This window comes from Telmatherina bonti (assembly GCF_933228915.1).
Source record: "Telmatherina bonti genome assembly, chromosome: 16".
Classification (NCBI taxonomy): Eukaryota; Metazoa; Chordata; class Actinopteri; order Atheriniformes; family Telmatherinidae; genus Telmatherina; species Telmatherina bonti.
The window spans coordinates 18053555-18076757 of record NC_136614.1 but is presented as its reverse complement, the minus strand read 5'-3'; the positions used below and the strand labels follow the sequence as shown (position 1 = coordinate 18076757).

Below are 23203 nucleotides of genomic sequence, written 5' to 3'. Positions count from 1 at the left end.
GCTTTTTGAAGACACCAACTTGAGTTTCAGAAATGGACCAAAACTGGTTTCTGACCTATTTGAATAACTGAACTGAACTGAATAACAGATTAAACTATATGAATTTCAATTCAATCCATCATAACTGTGGCAGTCTACATTCCTACACAATAATCTTTTAGTTGACACTTACCAAAAACAAGCTGAATCTGGTCATTAAGTGTGATATTTAGCATTTTTGTTGCATTTCTGACTTTCTTACAGGAGCAAAATATTAGTTTTAGTTGCAGCGACCCAAATGAAATGCAGTAAATCCTCCATGTGACAGATGATTTCTCTAAATGTGTGATCCCTGTGCGGGATAAATGCAGTGTCTGGGATTTCTGTCAGTTAACAGTCTCTCAGTGGGACAGCCTCGGTAACAGTTCAGATTATCCTCTCAGCCCTCTCGGTTTGCCAGTACCACACACTGAGTGAAGGCCCGAGCCGGTCTGTCAGTCTGCCTCTGCAAAGGTCACTCCTCCAAAGAGCTAGAGGAGTTTGGACGTCAGCCAGGAACAGTTGTGGGGAGGAGGAAGAGGAGGAGAAGGTGGAGGGGGCAACGAGTGAAAAACTGACAGCTAAAAACAACAGACAGTCAGGTGCCCGAGGCTGTTCTGACGTCAGCTGTCCCTGTTAAAGGGCACACCAGAGCGATGGGGAGGATGGGCAGCTTCATCCCATAATAACCTCTTCACCTCGGCCAAAATCGCAGGGGGTTTCTCGTCCTTCTGGGACCTCTGACTCTCATTTCTGGGTGCAGTTGCCATAAAAAAAAGCAATGTAAAGACAGGAAAGGTGACATACAAGTAAACGAGTCACAATATCAGGGCAGAAGTCAAACAGTCACACAGAAATACCTTCAATTTGCTAACATTCACTGCTAATGTTATCAAACCATTTGCAGGCAATACCAGATTTTTAAAAAATCATTTGGATATTAAAGAGATTACATGCTTAAATTCTTCTTATCGGCATTTTTATTTTGACTTCTGTGTGAGAAGTTGCTTTTCTCACGCTAAATGAATAAAACTGTTGACTTTCTTTAAAAAAAAAAAAAAAAACTTGTCTCTGGTCAGCTCTTAAGTAATGTCATCCTTGGCTTTATTTTATTTTATTTTTTTCTTCTAATCATTTCATCTGTTTTACAGATTTTGTGTACTTCCGTTTTTTTTTTTCTATTAATCTGAAGTTTAAGCTCTTGATGAAAAAAGATTAGAAGAAGCTGCCTGCCCCCCCCCCCCCCCCCCCCCCCCCCCCCCACACACACACACACACTCCCATTTCCCAAAAAAAAGAACACCAAAACATTAGATTTTTTTAAAAAAAATTTTTTTTTACAATTATGCTTCCAAACTGCCAAACAAAATCTTTTCTGATTGTATTTCTGAACTTAAAACTACAGGTTCAATCTCCAAAACCAGATATTTTCTACTCTCATCAAATTCTTTGCATATCTCCCCCTTGCGAGTTGATAAAAGACATTTCTGATGGCTCCCTAAGATTGAACGCACTTCAGGAAATTCTGCAGCAACAAGCCTTATGCATCAGAATTGCTGCACACATTAGTTTGATAGATAATTAACTAGTCCGAGCCGGGGGTGTCCAGTCAGTCCTCAGAGGCCACTGTCCTGCAGGTTTTTGATGTGTTTCTGCTTCAACACAAATGATTCAGACTAAATGGATTTAATAGCCTATGAAATTCTGCAATATTACTCATAATTCAAGAATACGCAAATATTTTTGACCAATCAGTGCAGACCAGGGATTTGAAAGGCGGGCCTTAAGCCTTAAAGAGACAGAAGTCTAAACAGAGAGTTTCTGAGCGCAAAAGGTCCCGATTCAGTGTTCAGGATAAGAAAAATAATGCGTTTTGAAATTAAAGCAACCATTTATACTTTTTCTAATATACCCCCCCCCTTAAAAAAAAAAAGAATTTTTTGATTTTATTAGCAGATACTGTGAAAAAAAACATGTGTACTGTAGGCCATATACTGATCTCCATCACAAATATACAGTGATCAATTATTACAAGCAAAATAACTGGCAACAATAGCAGAAAAAGATAATAGGTCCATGCATTTTTGCCATAATTAATCTGAATCTTGCATAGACATAATTCTTTTTTGTCTCTTCAAACTGTAATAATTGTTTAATCTGATTGAATTAATCTGATCGTTCAATCTACTCTTTTGTACAAGCTAATTATAATTCCGTTTGCCTCTATCACTCTGTGATGGCAAAAGTCTCCAATGATGCGTAATATAATCTTGTGTATCATCATGAAAATTAAACCAAAGTGCCACAAGAGGCAACATAGTTTAATTTTATGTCTCTGACTACAAAAAAAAAATACATATATGCATATGAAACCCAGTTGTATCCACGGTCAGAACAACAAAGTGAGCTTGATCAGCGTGATAACAGAGGAGGCTGACTTTGTGATGCCCATGGCTGCTGCTGTGACGCTCAGCCTGGCCCTCCTCTCCACAGCTGGATGTTTTACTGTTTGCTGACTAAGGGGACACTGCCATCACCGAAGCATTCATGGGGGAGCAGTTATCAAAGCGTGACATTGAGGACCCTGGGGAGCAGCGCCCGTGAAATAGTTCATTGCAGGTGTCTGAAGAGGAATACTGGTACATCTACAGAGGACATAAAAGTTATTATACAGATTAATTTGTCTCATATGGGTGACCTTCAGCAGAGCGAGGGTGCTCTCCACCGCGTACAAATCCACATGGAAAAGTAAACTTGCCTTCTGACTGTCAGCCCTTTGGTATTTTGGTAAAGTTTGGTGTGTATTTAATCCTATTTTCCAGCTCACTTCCTGCTGTTCAGCCTCAATTCTCATTTGCTGCTCATAGCAGGTGGCTCTCTCACAGACCAATCTACTGTCACTCCAGCTGCTGGAGCGCAAAATGGTGCAGCGTTAAAGATGTTGCACATCAGCTGGTTTGAAATAAAAATCTTAAATAGTTTTTTGCACTCAAGATTTAGAATTTAGCACCATAACAGAGTAGGCTGTTGATCTGACCCGTGAACGTCCTGCAAAGGGTAAAGGGATCTCGGTCTTGCACAGTGGGAAGCCCGGTGATGTCACGGCTGAAATAAGAGCTTTGTAATCTAAACCAGTCACTTTTAACAGCCAAGACTGATGACACAGTTAAACAACAGATGCAGGAGTGAGCAAACACAGGCTTCGGTTACCCAGAGACGACTCACAGCCCGGTATCCGCAGAGGAAATGACAACTTGACATGTAGACACAGAACACCTCCCAGAAGATGATGATTTAATAAGAGAATGAAATGAGAATTTTAAAATTGTTTTACTGATGGATGTCTTTAAGACTTTATCATAAAAGCATTTTTAAGCTTTATAAAAGTACAATAAAGTTTAAATGTTTCTGAGCCCCATATCCAACAATTATTTAGTATTTTGGGAGATTTCCCACAAGAAAAACAACAAATACTTGGTTTAGTGATGACAAAAGATTCAATATAACAGATAGTGTTACATTGTGTCAAGCTTCAATTTATAACAAGCAGATCTAATCTAATCTTTCCGATTAAATCCGCTGCCCTCAACACAAGCAGGATAGTGCTGCCTGGAATAGTGAGCCTGTTTCTCCACGCACCCAGTTTAAGGTCAATTCACAGAGTGGTCCCAACACATATTGGAAGAAAAGGTTCACACAATTTTGTCCATGCGTGTTTAAGTTACATCTAAGACGACTTTGCTCCTTTATAAGCCACAAGACTCTATAAATGTGCACAAATTTATCTCAGTTACAGTCACTGAAGGAAAACCGTATGAGCTACTTATTAGCTGTCATTTCTCCATTTTTCCTTTTAGCCCAATAATTGAAAAAAAATCAGAACACATATAAATATAAAAACCTCTTTTTAATGAAGCTGTAATGCTGAATGAATAAAACTGAAAGCACACATCTGGTGCATCTTCCAGTTCTCAAGTTGTTTGGACGTTTCCACCTACATGGGAACATTGAACACAGCTATGACTGTTTCGTTACGTCAGATGGAGCATAAACAAAAGACAAACCTATCAGATTGTTGGTGCTGATCCGGATCGCTTTAACACTGATATATGCGATTGAAGCATTAGAGCGTCTTTTCTCTTCTCGCTTCTTGTAAATCGCAAAGGTGTAATGAAAAGAAGCACACCGTTAGGATCTTTATGATGTTTTATTCCAGCACAAGTTGTCTGTGTTGTAAAATGGCTGTGTAGATAGGAATTAAAGGAGAAGTACAAAATGGAAAATTACAGACAGTTCTAGTATAATCTGTTTAAATCCCTATTGTGTTGTTCATTTCCTAAAACCACATCTAGGAAATCGTTTTTTCCCTGCCTTCTTTGGAAACAAGATGAAAACATTTAAACAAAAGAAAAAAAGACAAAAAAAAATAAACAGAAAAAAAAAAACAATAATCCCAAAACAAACAAAAAGATGAAGCTTCCTTTCAAGTCACTCTCACAATGGAGGGCAATTTATGAGGAACATGGGATAAAACACATTTACAGTCTGTTTTCACCTACCTAGTCAGGTAGCCCTTTTTTTTTTTTGTATTTCACACAGTTTAAAAAACAAAACCTACAGTGGCACATAGGGAGGGCAGCAAGTAATAAAATGCACCTTTATGCATTAGTTTCTGACAATGAAAACTACTGCTCCTCTAGCTTTTCCATTGTTAAAGCAGGCTAAGTAAATTACAAAGAACTGACCACAAAACCACGACAAGGGTACATTCGAGGGAGTTTCCCTTGTAGGTCATTGTGATTCCTTCCTCACTGGCCCAGTTGTGTCTCAACATGTTGAAACCATCTTTAAGATGAACCAAAACCAAATGTGTTGAGAAGGAATGCGGAGAAACAGCATTATTTGGGATTGTGGTCAATCAGCATATCCTGTAAGGCTTTAAAGTTCTTTCATTAAATCCTGATTATTTTAACATTACAACCGTGTCCATGCGTCGCTGTGCGCGTGGTCCTACAGTAGCTTTAAAATCATGAAGCACATATTCAAAACGACATAACAGGGTAATAATGAAAGGTGAAAGTAAAATTCTCTATTTTCTTCTTCTTCTTTTTTTTTTTTTTTTTTTTAAAATCATTCACATTTCAAAATAAAAAAAAATCTAAAATGAATATGGACTTCAGATACACTGTAGTCATTTCCATCATTTTTCAGTTTTCTTATGTACAAGATTCCAACATACCGTGACATGAAGAAAACAAACTTCCTGTAATTTAAAATGAAATAAAATGTGGCCACTGGAGGTGAAATTGTCACCAAACTCTGATGTCACACAACAGCATGACGTGATTAATATATTTTCATATACAAAAGAAAGAAGACAAAAAAAACCCAAACAAACAAAATAAGGGTAAGGATGACCACACACTCACTTAGGCAGGTTATGCTGTAAATTTACAGTTATGACACCTACAATTCTTGAAGCCCAAATCTCTGAACATCAGGGTAGCTTTCTATTTCTAAAGAAAAAAAAAAAAAAAAAAAAAAAAAAAAGATCCTATGTCTTTTCCCACCGCTGACACTAAGCATATGGCTTAAATATTTGTAAAACTATGTAGTCCAGTAGGGGGGGGGGGGGGGGCGCAAAAGTCAGTGTCCTCTCAGCCAGTCTGGCTGAAATGATCCTCAACACAGACGTCTACTCTTCTGTGTGTAGCTGCACGTCTGTGTGTGCATATTTGTACATGAGCTGGATAGCAGAGGCCCAAAAAAGGAGAACCCACAGGTTACGTGTCAGGTGATGAGACTCCGCTTGTTTCCTTCCACGTCCACTGTGTTTTTTCTTATATTGTTTTATTTTTTTATTTTTTTAAGAAAATTAATTTTTTATTAAGCGTTACGGCACATCTCCTCTACTTCCCTGACGGAAAACATCTTTGCTCATGCACCAAAACCACAATCCTGGTTTGTTTTCAGCAGGTTTGCTAGTGTAAATGTCCCCCCCCCCCTCCTTTATGCAACAAGCTCATAATACTGCCTCGACACATGGGCGGACCGAGTCCAGACAACAACATCAACGACAAAAAAAAGGACATTAACAAATACAATGGCTGTTGTGAAGATATGCGGGTTAAGGGGGAAAAAAAATGAATAAAAGAAATGAAAAACATTGAAAGCTACTGTTTGGGGGGTATTTCCTGGGGCAGGGAGCAGTTAGGGCAGTATGGATTCTTAGTGCAATGAAGGCCAGAAGAGCGGTGGGCTGCGTAGCCTTAACGTTCAAACAGCCGCTCTCTGGAAGGTGAACCCGGCTGACTCATCAGCGGGCCGACGGACAGGTCCAGTGGGCTTCAACGACTCTCACCAGGAAGAAAAGTACGGGCAGATATTTTGCTTCTAGTCACATGTTAGTTCACACACATCCATACATACTTTATACTCTGTAAAACTACTACAGCTAAAGCCTCAGGGTGGGGTGGGGGTGGGGGGGGGGGGGGGGTGGGGGGGTGGGGGGGGGGGAGTCCAGTCCAGAGCATCTTCTGGAGGAGTCCTGAGCCTCGTTTCGTTAACTTCAAATAAAAGTCATGTACGTGTGAGTGTCTACGTGTTGACGACGTGTAAACATCAATATGTGAGAAGTGAGAGAGTAGTGAGATTATTCTGATGGGCCACCGGCGCGAGTGTGTCGCATTATGGGGCAGTTTACTACACCTGTGACCAGTTTCATATTGTATGGGTTTTTGTAATCTGTAATTTTGTTTAAAAAACAAAAAACAAAACAACAAAAAAACCATTTCTTTACATTTTTTCTTTTCCTTTTTTCATCTGTTTTCTTTTTTTTTTTCCTCGTTATGTCTTTCCGCTGCTGAAAATGTACATTCAACCATCGTAGGGGGAAAGTGTGACACTCGGCCGCACGCAAACCGATCCTGAGGCTCTTCCAGTGGTTCGATAAAGACTCTCGCCTCATCAGTGCGCTCAAAATAAACAGCAGTAGAGGTACTGGAGGACGCTGTACCAAATGTAACCAGAGGCAAAAGCAAATGACTGGACGAGGCACAGCCACACAGGATCCAGAGTCATCTGCCGGGAAACCGCTTCCTTCTTTCCGTCTGGAGGAGGGAATGAGCCTGCAGAAAGAGATAAACGGACTTCTGATGCAGAGCTGATTGGTTGCATTTCACAGTTTGAAGTTACTTTGAAATCAGAATCACAGCTTTCTTTTTGGAGATCGTTCGGCCAAAGCAGAATATTTAGGTTGTTTTGCTTGTCCGTCTTCTGATTAACTTCGTAATGTTGCTGATTAGACTGTTAACCAATTCGATGGATGACACTGTGTGACATAGTAAACTCCAAGTGGAATGCGAGTACCCCAAATCTGGATTCACTAAATGACCCCTTTAAAACACATTAGCCTACATTAACTACTTCTGTCATCACGTTGGGTGGAATGAGATGAAAACTGGGTGCACTTTCCTCTAAATTAGGGTGAAACTGTATTTATTATAGTCTACAGAAATAAGAAGACTAGCAGCTCTATCATATATCAGTTCGCTGCTGATATGCTCTGACATACCTGTGTCATAAAAATGGGCCAGCAGCTTTTCTTTCTCCACAAACCTCTGATACAGCCAGTCTGTCAGGGCCTCTGCCTCCACAGGAACCTCTTTTATTGGGTACATCCTGACATTGAAAAGGGCGACAGACAGAAAGGGGGAAAGGGATGAAACATTAAAAAGATTTACTGAAGCCTCAGCAAAAACTGTCTGCATTGATCTGGTCTGGAAGTTGGAGTTAAAACTGAAGGAGGAGGCTGTGGTCCCCGAGCAGAGTTGCTCGCCTCAAACTCCAGTCGATTACAGCGGTCTGTTTGCTGATTTCTTTTCTTTTCTTTTTTTCTGTGTGTATTCATTAGCTGGCAGCCTCATCAGTATCACAGAGAGACAGAAGTGCTGAGGGGAGCCCCGACAGGAGACAGACTCATGATGCACCGCAAACTGACTCACAACTGAGTGGGAAGAACGGGTTGCAAAAAATCCCACTGCAGACGTCCAGTTAGTTTAGCCATTGAGAAAGTGAGAAGTCAGAAAACACACAAAAAAAAGAAGATGCAGTGACCAGCACTGCAAAAACAATACCTGCCTTTTAAAAAGGGTCACTTTCCCAAGCCATCATGGAAGTGCTAATGAAATCTAGTCTGTCGCCAGAAGGGGTCTCTAGTAGGCTGCTCTTCCACACGGGCAGCTCCTGGTCACCTTCAAATAGAGGTTACAGTCTCTTCCCTCAGACATGCTTTTCCTCTGCACTCAACATTTGCTCAATAATTCTGAGCAGAAAGCAAAGCTGCAGGTTTCACAGCAAAGACTGCTGAACGGATATATCAATAAAGTTATTTAGGAAAAAGTGACAAGTCTGCAGATCCTTAATAAATCAGATATGATTTTTTTGTTTTGCATAGAAATCATGACATCTTTAATAATGTAACTGTTAAATAAACATAGGAGGCAATATTAATAATGGTTGGGATGAATGTGCCTTTTCAGCCTAATAATGACTCATTTATCATCCAAACGACTTTCTAAACTCATAAAAGGTAAGTTTAGGAAACTAAGAAACCAAAGTGAAGCATTTACCTTTAAAGTCATCAATCAAGTAAAGAAATGTGAAGATTTGTATATTTAGACTAAATGGAGATTTGGAAACTGAGATGTGTCTGCGTTTTTTTTTTTTTTTTTTTTTTAAATTGACTTACTTAGATAATACCACATAAAGCATGACCTATCAAAGTCAAAGCCTTATCTGGTTATTTTATATTAAGTGATACATATCTGCATCCACCCATTGCTCATGCTGCAATTCTCAAATTTGAAATGAATCAATGAGAAACGTAGCTGAGAAAGTGATAAAATATTAGTTTTAGTTCATTTCCACAAATGGAACAATATAATGCCAGAAACATTAGAAGAAATAAAGAATCAGGGTTTTATGACCAAGTCAGGAAAAGGCTGGACCTGCTCACTGCACACATCAGACGGGCAGGCCCTTGTGATTTACAACACTCTTCCTTTGGGTTGACTATATTTCCAGTTACTTATCTATGGAAACTTGAACTCATTAAACAACAGTTGACCGTGTGGATGTTGCTGTGAGGCGTGCCTGAGCATAGTCCAGTCAAAGTAGGGGCCACTTAAATCTCCCAGGAGGTGTGAACTGCAGACTAAAAGTAAAAAAAAAAAAAAAGCTCACTTGTCTGCATTTATCATCTCAAAGTTACAAAAAAAGGGACTTTGTCAACATAAATCAGCAGTGGATCAACAGCAACACCAGCTGCCATTCAAGCCAGTTAGTCTGACCGAACCTGGAGTTAAGTTGCAGTGGCTACAGGTTACTATGACAGGTTGATTCGTGGTAAAAACAAGATGTTCCTTGCAGGTTTGCTCTGCGATATCAGGTGTCTTTCAGGTAGCTGATGCGCTAACTGTCTGTGCTGACCGATACTTTGTGGAAAAAAAGAACATCCATTCAGAGAAAGGCTGATAATAACGGTGTCAATAATGAAACAGTTAAGAAAAAGGACACAGTAGCCGCAAGAGAAAATCCACCACTTCCAGGAAAACAATGCTTTCATTTAACTACTGTGAGCAGAGGTGAGAGGAAGCAATTTCCGGTTTTAGCTTCCATTAAGAATCTATTTCTGTGGGGTTAATTGAGCCCTTTATTCACAGCAATAATTAGTCATGATGGTGTTATTAAATATAGATAAATGAATTAGAGAATATGAATAATTATCCAGTGCATCATGCACAAGCCCAAAGAATTTCACACCCTCCAAGGGCCCCATGTGCTCCGAAATGTAAACTGATAGCCGAGAGAAACAAAGCTGCCTTCTGCCACTTACCAAAGGGTTTGGCCAGTTAGGGTTGCAGGTGGCTATCACAGTGTTTTCCTGCAGCTGAAATATTCATGCAGACATCAGATTCTTCCAGTGTTCAGCGCAGCTGCTCGGGCTGTTGACAACAGCTGAGGTTGAAGGATGCGCTGGTGATTCGGCTTTAGAGAAACAACAATATGCTTTGATAGCGCATAGTAAGTGTCTGCAGTTGCATCTGCTACAGCAACTCTCGATTAACACTTGGGACCAAAATTAGCTGGAGTGTGGGAAGTTCGTCAGGTTGATTTCCTGCCTGGAAAACAACTGAAACCTGAGTTCTTATTGTGGATGCAACTATTCATTAGTTTAATCTGCTGCGTATTTTCCTCATGGGTTTCTTTGCTGTTTCAAACTCATAGCAGCAGGGAGGTTAGTCTGTTGTTAATGTCCCACATCCCATATCTTAATACACTGTTGTACCAAAACACACAAAGCTTATAAAAGAAAAAGCCTAACAACAACAACAATAATAATAAAAAATAATAACAATAAACATTTCAACAACAATAAGGCCCTTCCATACTTTGTATGGCTCGGACCCTAATAATAATAATACTAATAGTACTACTACTACAACTGATAATGATAATAATAATAATAATAATAATAATAATAATAATAATAACAACAATAAATGATCATTTCACATTGGATTATTCGTTCACTCCTCATTCATACTTGGTGGTGGTAAGCTACACGTGAAGCAACAGCTGTCTTGGGTGCATGCTAACAGAAACATGGCTGCCAAACAACAACAATGATCTCTCTGACCAACACTGAACATTTATACACCAGCTACGTTGACACTGGAGGACAGACAGGTGAAATGCCAAGACACGTGACTAGACTGAAGCAGGATTCAAACTGCCAACCTTATGGTTACTGGATGATCTGTTGTAGGACGGGAGCACAACCAGCTTTTTCGCTGCGTCGGCTCCCCGTGTGCTTCATGATTGATGTTAAATTTTTATATTGGTTTAAAAATGTCTTTAGGTTTTGGATCTTCTTATTTATCTGACCTTTATTTTAAATTATAAAGGTCTTGCAGACGCCGAGGTCCACTGGTCTCGGCCTTTTAGTTGTTTCCAAAGTCAGAATGAAAACTTTTGGCAAGGTCTACTTCCATCATACAGCAGGAACAGCCTGCCAGAAAATCTCACGGCTGTAGAGACTGTTAATGTCTTCATTAAGACTTAGCTTAAAGCTAAACTTTTATTTGATTGTGGTTTAGTTTATTTTGTCTTTATTTTATCATCACTTTAGAGATTTATTTTTACTTATTTAAATATACTTTTCTGTTTATTTAAATGAGACCTACTCCTGGTTTTCTGGTTTTGTTTTACCCAAGTATATTGTTTTTATGAACCACTTTGTTTACATTTCATCCCGCTTGCTTTTCATTTAGTCTTATTGTTTAAGATTCGTCAATCCAGCGGTTTCTTCATGGGGATCTGTAATAATGGGGATTATGATCTGATGTTTTTATGTAGAACACTCTTTTTGTATGAAGAGTACTTTATAATAAAAATTTGATTTGAGTTTAAAGGGCTCTTATAATCAGAGTCCAGAACCTCTACTGGCTTCTAATGATGTGCAACAGGTTGGACTAAATTCAAGCTGCAGCCGACAGCGTCCGTCTTATTTTTCCTTATAAAAAGCAAACGAGTTCAGCAACCAGAGCACCATCTCACCTGTGATATAAGATATGATATATGATAAGATATGATATATGACATGATAAGAAAAGATATAAGATAAATGATATGCGATAAATGATATAAGATTTAAGCTAAGTTAAGTTAATGATCGGCCTCCCCGAGCTTTAAAACGGGTTTGTGGAACCATGAACAGAAGTTTCCTGGACGACTTCAGACTTCGAGCTGGACTGAAGAGCTTTATCAAGTCCTCAATGTAACTATAGCCCCACCGATGCAGGGCTCGGAAAGTAAGTACCAATATTTTGAAACGAATACGATATCCAACTGGAAGCCAATGAAGAGACTTCAACACCGGTGTGATATGGGCTCTCCTGCTGGTTCCAGTCAAATGCCTCGCTGCTGAGTTTTGCACTGTCTGAAGACGATGCAGTGCTTTCATGTGAAGACATGTGAATAGACTGTTGCAGTAGTCCAACTGTGAGATGCTGTAAGTGAATGTGAACATGAGCAAATTAGTCTCCAGTGATCCCCACTGTGGGTTGTTTACAGTAAAGTAAAGTAAAGTCAAGACAAACTTTACCTTACTGTAAACAACCTGCCGTGGAGTCTCCAGTGATCCCCACCGTGGGCTGCTAACAGTAAAGTGAAGTTTGTCTCGACTCAGCAGTGTACAGTAGTGATGGTGGTGATGTTGGAGAACTGCTGGTGATGTGCTGGCGTGAGGCCACTGCCGTGCTCTCACTTCCACTCTAACCCACTTGGCACTGGTATGCTTGGTAACTTGACACCATGACGAACAGACAGCTGAGGCAGAACTGGGCTTTCTGCTGTGAGGGAACTTCAGCATCAGCTTTTGCCATGTGGTGAACTGTACTAGATGCAACAGGAGACTCACAAGCCCCTTACATCTAGTTTTAGATCATTTCACAACTTTCTTGAACAAATAACACATGAATAAATTAATTTTAAGTTAACCTACATATCTATGCTCATGGTTTTCTAAAAAAAAACCCAAAACAAATTATATTGAGTGTGAATGAGAACTGATCTGTGCTCCTGGATGAAGTGCCTGACATTGTTTTTGCTGTAGACTGGCCAAGGAAGCTAATTAAACTGGAGCTGACTGAAAAGTCTCCCCACTCCACAGCCCTCTTTGGAGGGAAGCCAGTCATTGTCTGGTGACTCTATTAAGGCCAACATGTCTGGCTGTGAAATCGTAAGAAACAAAAAGGTGTGCTGGGAGACCTGCTCTCCAGCACAGGTTACAATTAGCAAATATTGAGATTGGAGCTCGAAGTGGCTCTGGGACCGGGACGCTTCCTGCATCTTTCCAGTTAGGATAAGGCTGCTTGTCTGTGATGAAGCTCCAAACTGCTGCCGCTGAGTTATCTCCCTAATCCTCCAGTAGATGTTGGTCAATCATATGAGATTAAACAACAACTGCACTGCAGCAACAGGGATGTGAATTCCTTGAGGTTAATAGAGATCTATTAACAAACAACCCACTCCACACAGGCTCTTTAAGGTCCTTGCTTGCAGGATAGCAAGACGTTATCTCCTATTGGCAGGAAACTTAGGAATCTAATAATTAATTGCGTTGTTTAGTCTTTAACCTGCTTCCTCTGTAAGGACACGACTTGATGCAGAACAACAGTTTCAACTAATGAGCAAAATCTTTAGAAAAACACATTTTTCCCCCTAAATATAAACTTATTCCGTACACTTTGACAAGTTACAACTAAAGCCAGCAAATGAAGAGCACATTTTGACATGCATGCTTCTGTAAAACTGTTCTTACAACAGCGGGGGCCATTTTTAAAGCAACGCTGTGTCTTTAAGCTTCTGAAAGACGAGCATGACTTGATGAAATTTCCTACAACTTTCTCACATTAATCTATTCAGCGCTGATGATTCGGGAAGACAGTGCCAAAACTGTCAAGTGTATAATGAGTTTATGCCTGTTTGTTAGATTGTGAGATGGAAAAAAAAAGGAGCAGAATGTGAGAAAAGCCAACATGGCTGGAAAAGTACCTTTTATATCTGTTCCCACTTTTATGTTTGTGTCTACGTGGCTGCAGCAAACTTTCACCTTGTCACAGTGACCATATAGCACGCTTATCTGTGTGGGAATCAAGTAGAAAGGAGAAAAACAGCAACTACAGGCCGATTAGAGAGTCGCACAAATGTCAGTACACCCTGCTATTTATGAGGGTTCATGGTCGAGGTCATTACTGCGCTTAATACAGCGGACAATTTATCGAAAGAACAACCTCATTAACATTTACATAAGTAAAGCACTTGAGATACTTCTCCTTTTTATTGCATGTTCCTGTATGGCTTTACTCTACGCATGCTGTCTTTGTCTCTGCTCTAAACTTACTAGCTTAGCTGTCATAAAAGGGTCCCAAACCTTTGTGACAATGTTCTTACAGAGTCTTGTCAGTTAGAGAATTAATCCCAGGATTTTTTTCTTATCAAAACATTAATAAATCTGCACAGCTTTGCGCTGATCCACCTTTCTGTGCCAGATTGCTGAATTTAGCCTGTCAATACTGATTATGAGTATGAGATGAGTAAAACAGTGCTCTCCTACAGTTAACACTTCAGTAAGTGAAACTCTCTGGAATCATTTCTATTTAGGGGAACAGCAGACCAGCAGCTGCAGTGGTGCACTCAAAAGTTAAAATGAAAATAACCTGTAGAGGAAAGCTTGAATTTTTACACTGACATTAATAAAGGTGCTATATCTAACAACAAAAACAACAAAAAAAGGCTCTCAGGCAGTGCACTGATAAAGTGCACTGGATGAGTGCGTCCTCACATATCTGCAGGATATATTTCACTGCATTTCATGTAAAAATGCACATTTTTCCCGTTCTGAGCAGCAATGTGGAACCCAAAGTCGTATTCCCTTTCTTCCTTTGTAAACAAGAAAGCATAAGCAGCTACAATGCAAATTAACGGTTTAGAAACTGATTTCTTAATTCGCACAACAAATAAATATTCTCAATACTGAATCCGCAAATGACAATTGATGATTCTCCCAGGCTTTTGATCATATTTCTCCTCAATTTACTTAATTTGAGTCTTTATTTTCATTTTAAGGGGCGGCAGTGGCTCAGGAGGTAGAGCCGGTTGTCCTCCGGTGACTTAAGGACAAAGCAGAAAGGGAAGGAGGAGGATCCATTTTCCATTTCAATTTTTTATTTGAATAATTTTAACATTAAATTTCAGTTTTGAGTTCATGGCTGCAAACAGTACAACTACTTTAAATAGATATAGCTGATAATACATAGAGGACATTTTAAGGGAGTATTTCTGCATGGAGGAACTGCTGCTTTTTCTCAAACATCTGAACACTTAGTTTAGTTTTAATGAGGAGCTTTGTACTCTGGAGGAGAGTTCATCCACCAAATGACGAGTGTATGGGTAGGCGGGGTGACTCCTATAATATGTTTCTATGGTGACAAGTAAGCTTGGGGAAAAGAGAAAAAAATGTTCTTCCACTCATTCATTATCCAAAGACACCATCTCTACTCGCCAAGATGCTCATTACCACAATGGGCAAGACATTAGAGATAAGGATCCTGAATGAAATGACAAAGATATTAATTAGCACAAGATGAGGCAAACGGGGGAAAAAGGTTGAGGAAAGTGGGTTGCGAATTATATCTCATTAAGCCCTTTAAAAAAAGATGTGTATGTGGGTGTGTGTTAGGGACATGGGGGGGTAATTCTCCAAACACGTTAACAAAGAAGTATGTACAGCTGCTGGCTCAACATCTCTGTGTACGCCTGAGAGAAAGTCAGGTGTGCAGCTTAAAAGCCACCATGTGATGACCAGGCAGACCCAGACGCCATAAATCATGTCGCTGTTCAGATATTTTCAAACGGTGAATTTTTTAAAAAAAAGAAAAAAAAAAGCAAACAGCAGCAAAAAAAAAAAAAAAAAAAGGAAGGTGCATTTAAAAGAAAAAGGATTTCACTGTATTCAACACCCACTTCTGCCCTGGTTCGGCCTCTGTCCTCCTACCTAGCTCTCCCATCTGCCATTCACAGAGGGCTTATGAAGCTGCAATCTGGGAGGCTGAGATTATAAGAGGAGAGGACAGGAGAGGCAGCGAGGGAGGGTGGAGCCGATGGTTGAGAACTGAAGGACGGAGGATGTGGAAAAAGTGGAGAGCTCTTAAGATGGATTCACCTTGAATATTGTTCAATACTCAGCTGCCATTTGTGTGGCTGAGACTGAGGAACAGTCACAGTCTACAAAACCCAATAACATGACAGCGCAGAGGAGGGCGACAGCCTCTTATCAAGGCTGATTTACACAGAAACAGGCTGTTGAATGTAGGACTGTGTTAAAATGACTCAATGACCTGAACACACCACAAACACAGCAGAAGCTCACATCTATCCATGTCTAATCTATGTAAATTAAAGCGGATGTAACCAGCCTGCAGTCGATTGCTAATTATCAGCAACAAAAAAGGAACAACTGAAAGATGAAGCAACTTATACTAATAATAATAATAAAAAACAGAGATTGTGCTTCTAGTCTGTGTCAATGGAAACAAGTCCACTGCTTGTCAAGGAAAGAACATGTCAGAGTGTGTGTACCAGATACACATGGATGTAGCAGAGTACAAAACAGTAAACGGGTGAAATGACTGGTAAGCTCAGTTGTCAGAAACCTGACTGAACAAAGTGCCTCCACTTCCAGCTGAATCATAAAATGAAAAGAAAAAACAACAACTTTATTTTATCCTAAAGGGAAAGTACAAATCATAATGTTTAGGTCCAGCAACGTTTCTGTCAGCATCTTACTGTGATATAATGTCCATTTCACTTAAATATTTTTTAAATTGATTTATTTTGTTGGGGGGGGGGTGTCTAAATAAGGCGCAATGGCATCACTCAATCTAAGGACATCTGGAAGTATAATTAACTTGCTTCAAATGTTAGTGCAGTAACTGAAAGTCCCTGATTTCACTTTTCAGACGAGACAGGTTTCATGTCCTTTTATGGACCTATGAAACATTTACATGTGTGGCAACTTTGGTTGAATTGTCTAACGTTAATTTTCGTGTTACAGATCTACTGGAAGGAGAAGATAATCCAGGATAAATGACATTTTCTGTCTTTTGATTTGAAGTCCCTGCTGCCACAAGTACATTAAAAACCTAAAGCACATTAACCTTATCTAGCTCATTACAAGCTGTTCATCCTGCTAATGTATCTTCCATGGACGCTAGCATGATCCGCTCCTTATTTTAATTTCCCTGAGAATAATGACATGACAAAGAATTAAGATTTATTATGTGAGGAGCTGGACAGTCATACTGTGGATATTATATACCCCACATTCCTTTACCCCTAAAGTTACTAAATTTCCTCTCAGCAGTTTCATTTTGTGAGTTAAAGAAGTTCAAGGAGAGTGGAGACTCTCCACCAACACCAGGTTGCACACAGCCCATTCTGGAGCATAAAGTTTTACAAATACTTCATTCACTTGTAAACTATTTAGCAGCTTATTACCTCTCACATTAGCAGCTAATGCTAACACTCTAGGCCAGAGGTCTCCAACTCCAGTCCTGGTGAGCTACCATCCTGCAGGTTTTAGTGTTTCCCTGCTGCAACACAGCTGAGCAAATCAATGGTTCATGACAGGCAGCTGCAGAAGATGACAACAAGTTGTTGGAGAATCTTTTCATTTGAATAAAGTGGGTTGTACAGGGAAATACTAAAACTCACAAGGACCAGACCTGGAGACCCCTTGACTAGGATCTGCCATGCTGAACAAACGCAGAAAATCTTGGACATAAAAGGAAGTGTTGTCACCATGCATGTATTCATCTTTATGCAGATGCAATTATCTGATTACCCGCTGATATCTGATTTTCATGGTCATGTGGACGGGCTCAGCATCACACACACACACACTATATATTTGCAGCATATATATGCTGCACGGTGGCACAGTGGTCAGCACTGTGGTCGATCCTTGGCTGGGGAGGGGTTCGGTCAGTGGCCTTTCTGTGTGCAGTTTGCATGTTCTCCCCGTGTATGCGTGGGTTCTCTCCGGGTACTCCGGCTTCCTCCCACCATCCAAAGACATGCATGTTAGGTTAATTGGTTACTCTAAATTGCCCCTAGGAATGAGTGTGAGTGTAAGTGGTTGTTTGTCTCTCTGTGTGGCCCTGCGATGGACTGGCGAGCTGTCCAGGGTGTACCCCAAAGCCAGTTGGGATAGGCTCCAGCTTCCCCGCGACCCTGAATTGGAATAAGCGGTTCGGAAAATGAATGAATGAATGAATATATATATATATATATATATATATATATATATATATATATATATATATATATACATATCTAAATATATGTAAATATATCTAAATTTTTTCATTATTTATTTATTTATTTTTTCCCCAGCATTTTCAGCTCAGTATTAAAAAGAAATATGTTTCTTTAATATACAAGAAAAATCTGTGTTGTTATGAAAATATATGTAAATTAATTGTTTTAACTGCAATCAAATCAAATCAGGCTGTTGTGAATCGAATCAGCAAATTAGTTGTGATACCCAGCCCTACAATGAACACATGCAGCCTTGTGTATTCAGTTTTTTAAAGTGCGCAACTTAATCCGCATTATTTGATGCTAGACATCTGTTTTGTTACATTTTCTTATGTTGTTGTTCATAAGAACGAACGATTATTCAGGATGAGGAAAAAAACGGCCATTTATTCCAACATGACAGCTGCATTGGTCGTTCTTTGCTTATAAAGCACAGTGCTGTACTGTAACACTTCAAAATTTATTGTTCTTAAACTTTATTATCTGCAGGAATGCTGATGAACAAAAGCTGCACTCATAGTAGAAAGTGTTCCTAACTGACACAGCAGAAACACTGCTGTAGGGTGGCACACTTGTCTAGCCGCCTCCGCCATCTCCACCACCACAGTGAATCATATTACTCAGTCCCCCACAGTGTTCCCTTGATCAGCAGGCGCATTAATCCTCTTGTTGACTCTGCACCTGTGCCAGCATGGGTCTAACTCCTTAATGATCAGCACTGTCTACACGGCTGGAACCGAGTGTGCACGCTTGCAACAGAAACAGCTCAACCCCGGTGGCTCCCCTGTTATCCCAGAGCTGCAGAGCTGCTGACCGAGCAGGGGAGGCTGATTGTATCGATGGCTGATTAGAGCGTCCTGAAGGTGGGATGAAACTAAAGCTTCCATTGCTCGTCTAATTACAAACATAATGAGTCCTCAGCTTCTGCCCAAGTGGACAGAGAAAACTGTGGAGAAGGGCCGGCTAGCCGGAGGTCATAAATCACCATTTTCTCTTGTCCCATTTGCAATGCAGACAGAGGTGCAAAACGTCCACATCTCAGGGAAGTTCAAAACGACTTCCACCAGATGGTCTGCTCTGATCAGCCTTGTCGAGACGATGCACGGCGAGTGACAGTCATCTTGAAGTGAGTGTACAGAAAATCTAATAATGGCCCACCTTCACTGCAGTCTCATGAGGAACGATGAGCAGTGGATGAGAATCCTCAGGGCAAGTAGAACAGGATGATACTGAGGGACAACTGCATCGGCTTTGCATAAGAGCAATGATATTCTTAGGTACGGGATACAAGCAGGTGACCGTGTGTGCTGTTATTCCACAAGACATGTCTTCTGAAACACTGCACAACAAAATCAGCAACTAAAAACACAGCAGGTCTTGCTTTGCGTATCACATTCGCGTGTCAGCACAACAGCAGTAGATCCAGACAGTTTCAGGCTACAAAAACTACCTCGACAATAGAAAACTAAAATACTGCAGGCCTGGCTATCAAGTTCAAATTCACTTTTAAAATGCAAAGTACAGATTTTTTCTTTGGGTAGCACACAGTAACAAGGACAAAAAATGACTAACTAATACCTAACTGGTTTATTTTCAACTTACTACAAAGAGTTATGGCTGTTTGTTATCACATGGAATATAAAAAACTAAAAGTAAACCCAACTTAAGTGAGTCACCCAGTTTACGTGTAGTGCTGCTGGGTGGCTTTACCTCTATGTACAGTATGCTGACAGTACAAACTGAGTGATAGTTCAATTAGAAAACAAGACTATTTACAGTAAAACAAACAAAAAATATTAAATATATGCAACAGCACAAGCCTCCTGATATCTTTTGAGCAAACTGTGATGTGGGACATGTTCATGCGACAGTTTTTTTTCATGTCTGCACACTGGAATATTTGCATAGCTGCATTTATGGTTCTGGTTCTTCCCCCTCAGTGACAAACAACAAGTGAGCATATATTTCACAGGAGTTATAAAAAAAAAAATGCTAAAAGAGGAACAGAAATGATCAACACCTGAGTCTTACCTGTAATGTACATGTGTAACTGTAGGAGGCCTGTAGCCAAAGATCCAGGTCTGGATGTCCATTGGTCTTGCTTTGGGGTACGCTATGGTCACATCTATAACCCACTGCAGGCCTTTACGTTTATTAGCTGTCGTAAGAGAAACACAGAATGCCGTTAGTGAGGACAAACTAGACAAAAATAGCATACTACAAACTTTACCATCTAACTTGGGTCTCCCAAGCTAACAATGATTATGATACGCATCCAAGCCAATACGGTCAAGGTCAATGTCAGACCCACAGCTGGCACAGATCCAATGATACACCAGTAGATCAGCTCCCTCTGGTTCTTCAGCCTTAAAACACTAACTATTAAATGTCCCTGGTGGATTTTGTAGAGCAGCAAATCAAGCCTGGTTACCTGCCAAAAGTGACTAGTAGACTACTAACTGAAATCCCATCCTGACAGAAATTGTCTGGCAGCAACAGTAACAGCAACCTTTTCATCTCTGAAGCTAATCTCATTTCACCAAGAAACAAGCACACAAAAACCATCTTTAATTTAACAAGAAATGGATGAAAAAGTAGCGAGACAGGAAGGTGAGGGATGACAAATGAGAGAGGGAATGCCAGACATGATTAAATTTAGGAGTTAGCTGCAGGGTACATGTGTGAGTGGTTGGGTGCATGCAGCAAGGTCAGCTCTGTATTCACCTACACATTATCACATGCGCATTATGTTTAATGAAAACATGTACAATATGAATGATGTATCCTGACTGTTCATCATATTGACTCAAACATGATTTAAGTGTGAAAAAAGGATCCAGAAACGGAGTGCTGGTGTGAGTCACTTGCCCGAGAATGAAAGGCAAATTTGAAGAGACAAATACAAGGTGAGCCACCAGAGTATGAGCTAGTCTCAGCAGGTCCAGAAGCTGCCTTTTCTTGGAAAGAGTCTCTTATAAAACAAAGAATCAGTTTATGTTGGATAAAGCAACATTTTAGTAAAATCAGATAACACAGCTTATAAGTTGGTTAGGAAACTATTAATTATCATATACTGGTTGTGTTATATATTATTATGTTATGAATGATAGTGCTGTAATGAAACACTTGCTTCTCAATGTATTTATATGGAAAACTGTTGAATACAGAACGTAAAATTTCTTGTCTGACTCAACCATGTTGAGTTACAGTGTTTTTTTTCCTTCTATTATGCAAGAAGACATCTTAAGTTTACATCTTCCACGGCTGCTGTACCAGAGAAGATTTGCAGCCTCCAAATGTGAACAGGAAAATGAGGGGGAGCAGGACAAAAATGTAAACAATGACTGAGTCTCAACAGGACTGCGTTATATCTTTGGACAGGAATGGGCATTTGCAATCTTTTCAGGAATAAAACTAATATTATGATCTGTTTGTACTTTTTGGAAGTTCAGCCTGTGATGCCATTTATCATATGAAGATCATGTTGTGTTTTTTAAGTTTTAAAAAGTTGGACAGAAAAGTAACTAAATCTAGCTTGTTTCACTGTCCTCCATCTAAATTCCCTCAGATCGCCAACTTGCAAGCTGTTCGGCCTGCAGGCATTAACTTAACGCTAGAGTTTCACTTCAAGCTGAATACTCTGCACTTGCCTGTCAAATGCAAAAGAAAAAGGCAAACAGCAGCAGCCTCCGTCAGCAGACAGCTCCAAAACGAGCTTGATGCGAAGCTGCTCATTTGACTGCCTGGCTAATATCACAGACAGGTCTGCTGCTACTAAGCAGCAAACACTTCACTATCGAAGCACGCTGGCCTCTTTATGCGAAGTAAAAAATGAAATGCGGTGTCACCAACTAACTGGTTGTATTACATTACACTTTGTCAGGGTCAGCAGCTGTGCAAGAAGAAATATCGCCAATAAGCAACAATGTCAACATTTTCATGGGTCATACATAAAACACATGGTGTAACTGAAGCGCATCATGTTGGTGCCAGCTAGCACACATCAATGAACCATGTTCTTAAAACAATCAAAGCCATCTAAAATAAACAACTTGGTGGTTCTGTGTGCTTGTTAGTCATCAGATGCTACCTTAACCACCCTTAACAAAGAGCTAAATAAAAAGCCTGGACAATCTAGAGATTACAGACCTTAAAGGTGAAGTATGTAAGATTTTCAATATTTTCAAAATAAATTAACTAAAAAAATAACTATAATCATAATTAGATAGTTTTTTTAAACATGTAGGTTCCAGTCTGTCAATATTTGATGCGTTATTAAATTAATTAATTAATTAATGATAAAGACCCTTCTTGAATGTTTGCCTACCAGTAAAAAAAAAAAAAAAAAAAAAGTGTTTTTTGTCGTTTGTCATTAATTAAACTTGTAATTTAATAACGCATCAAATATGGACAGACTGGAACCTACATGTATAAAAAACATGTAGGTTATTTTATTAGTTAATTTATTTTGAAAATCTTACATACTCCACCTTTAAATGTCTTCTGTCTGATCAGTAAATCTATGTGATGCTTAAATCATATTTTCAGTGAGTAGATATGTTCCATATCTTATAAATCCACAAAAAATAATGACTCAGTCTTTGTCAAACATATCTTAAAACCCAATGTGTAAATGTGTAGCGGTGCATTTCTGAGCCTTATGGGTTGATTTTTTTTTTTTTGTCCAGAGGAGGACAAAAACGCTGTGGATCAGTTAAAATTCCTGCCTGCTCGTCCTGTCAGGCTGAGGCCAGGTATACTGCTGTAAAACAACCAGGTTGGATTTCTTCGACTGAACAGCTGCTTAAGCTCATTTAACACTCTTGATGCATCCATTTGGAGCTGAGGAAGGTTCTCAAGTTTAACATGTTTAGTTTAACATGCAATTTTCTTAAATAGGGAGGTTTTATGAACTATGACAAACAAATCTATTGCAGAAAGTAATTATCATCTTGTGGAAATCTATTTAAAAGCCAAGATGTGTGAACTTAACAAGTTAACAGTTGCTACGTTACTTATCAATGATTACCGCCATTAAAAGGGTTATGCGGCTAGATTTGTTCATTAGCAGGATTCATTTAAAATTATTGATGGAGTGGTACTTATTATTTATAAATAAAAGATAGTGATCTCAGACTAAATTTTTTGTCAAAAGAAAAAAAATCTGCTTAAAAATTGCTTAAATTTTTGATAGTTGAAATGTAATTTAGATTTCACTTTCATTTTAACACTTCTACACTAA

General features: G+C 39.5%; 1 protein-coding gene across 1 annotated transcript in view; it reads right to left on the bottom strand.

The window, feature by feature from the left end:
• Nucleotides 1–6613: 6613 nt before the first annotated feature.
• The window catches only part of lpgat1 (lysophosphatidylglycerol acyltransferase 1), a 47441-nt gene continuing 30851 nt past the window's right edge, over nucleotides 6614–23203 (bottom strand). Inside the window, exons 6-8 of the mRNA XM_079255022.1 lie at nucleotides 19993–20119; nucleotides 7592–7698; nucleotides 6614–7145 (exon numbers count right to left, since the gene is read on the bottom strand). Coding sequence (XP_079111148.1) covers nucleotides 6994–7145; nucleotides 7592–7698; nucleotides 19993–20119 — 386 coding nt within the window. The 3' untranslated portion in view covers nucleotides 6614–6993. The remainder of the gene's footprint in view (nucleotides 7146–7591; nucleotides 7699–19992; nucleotides 20120–23203) is intronic.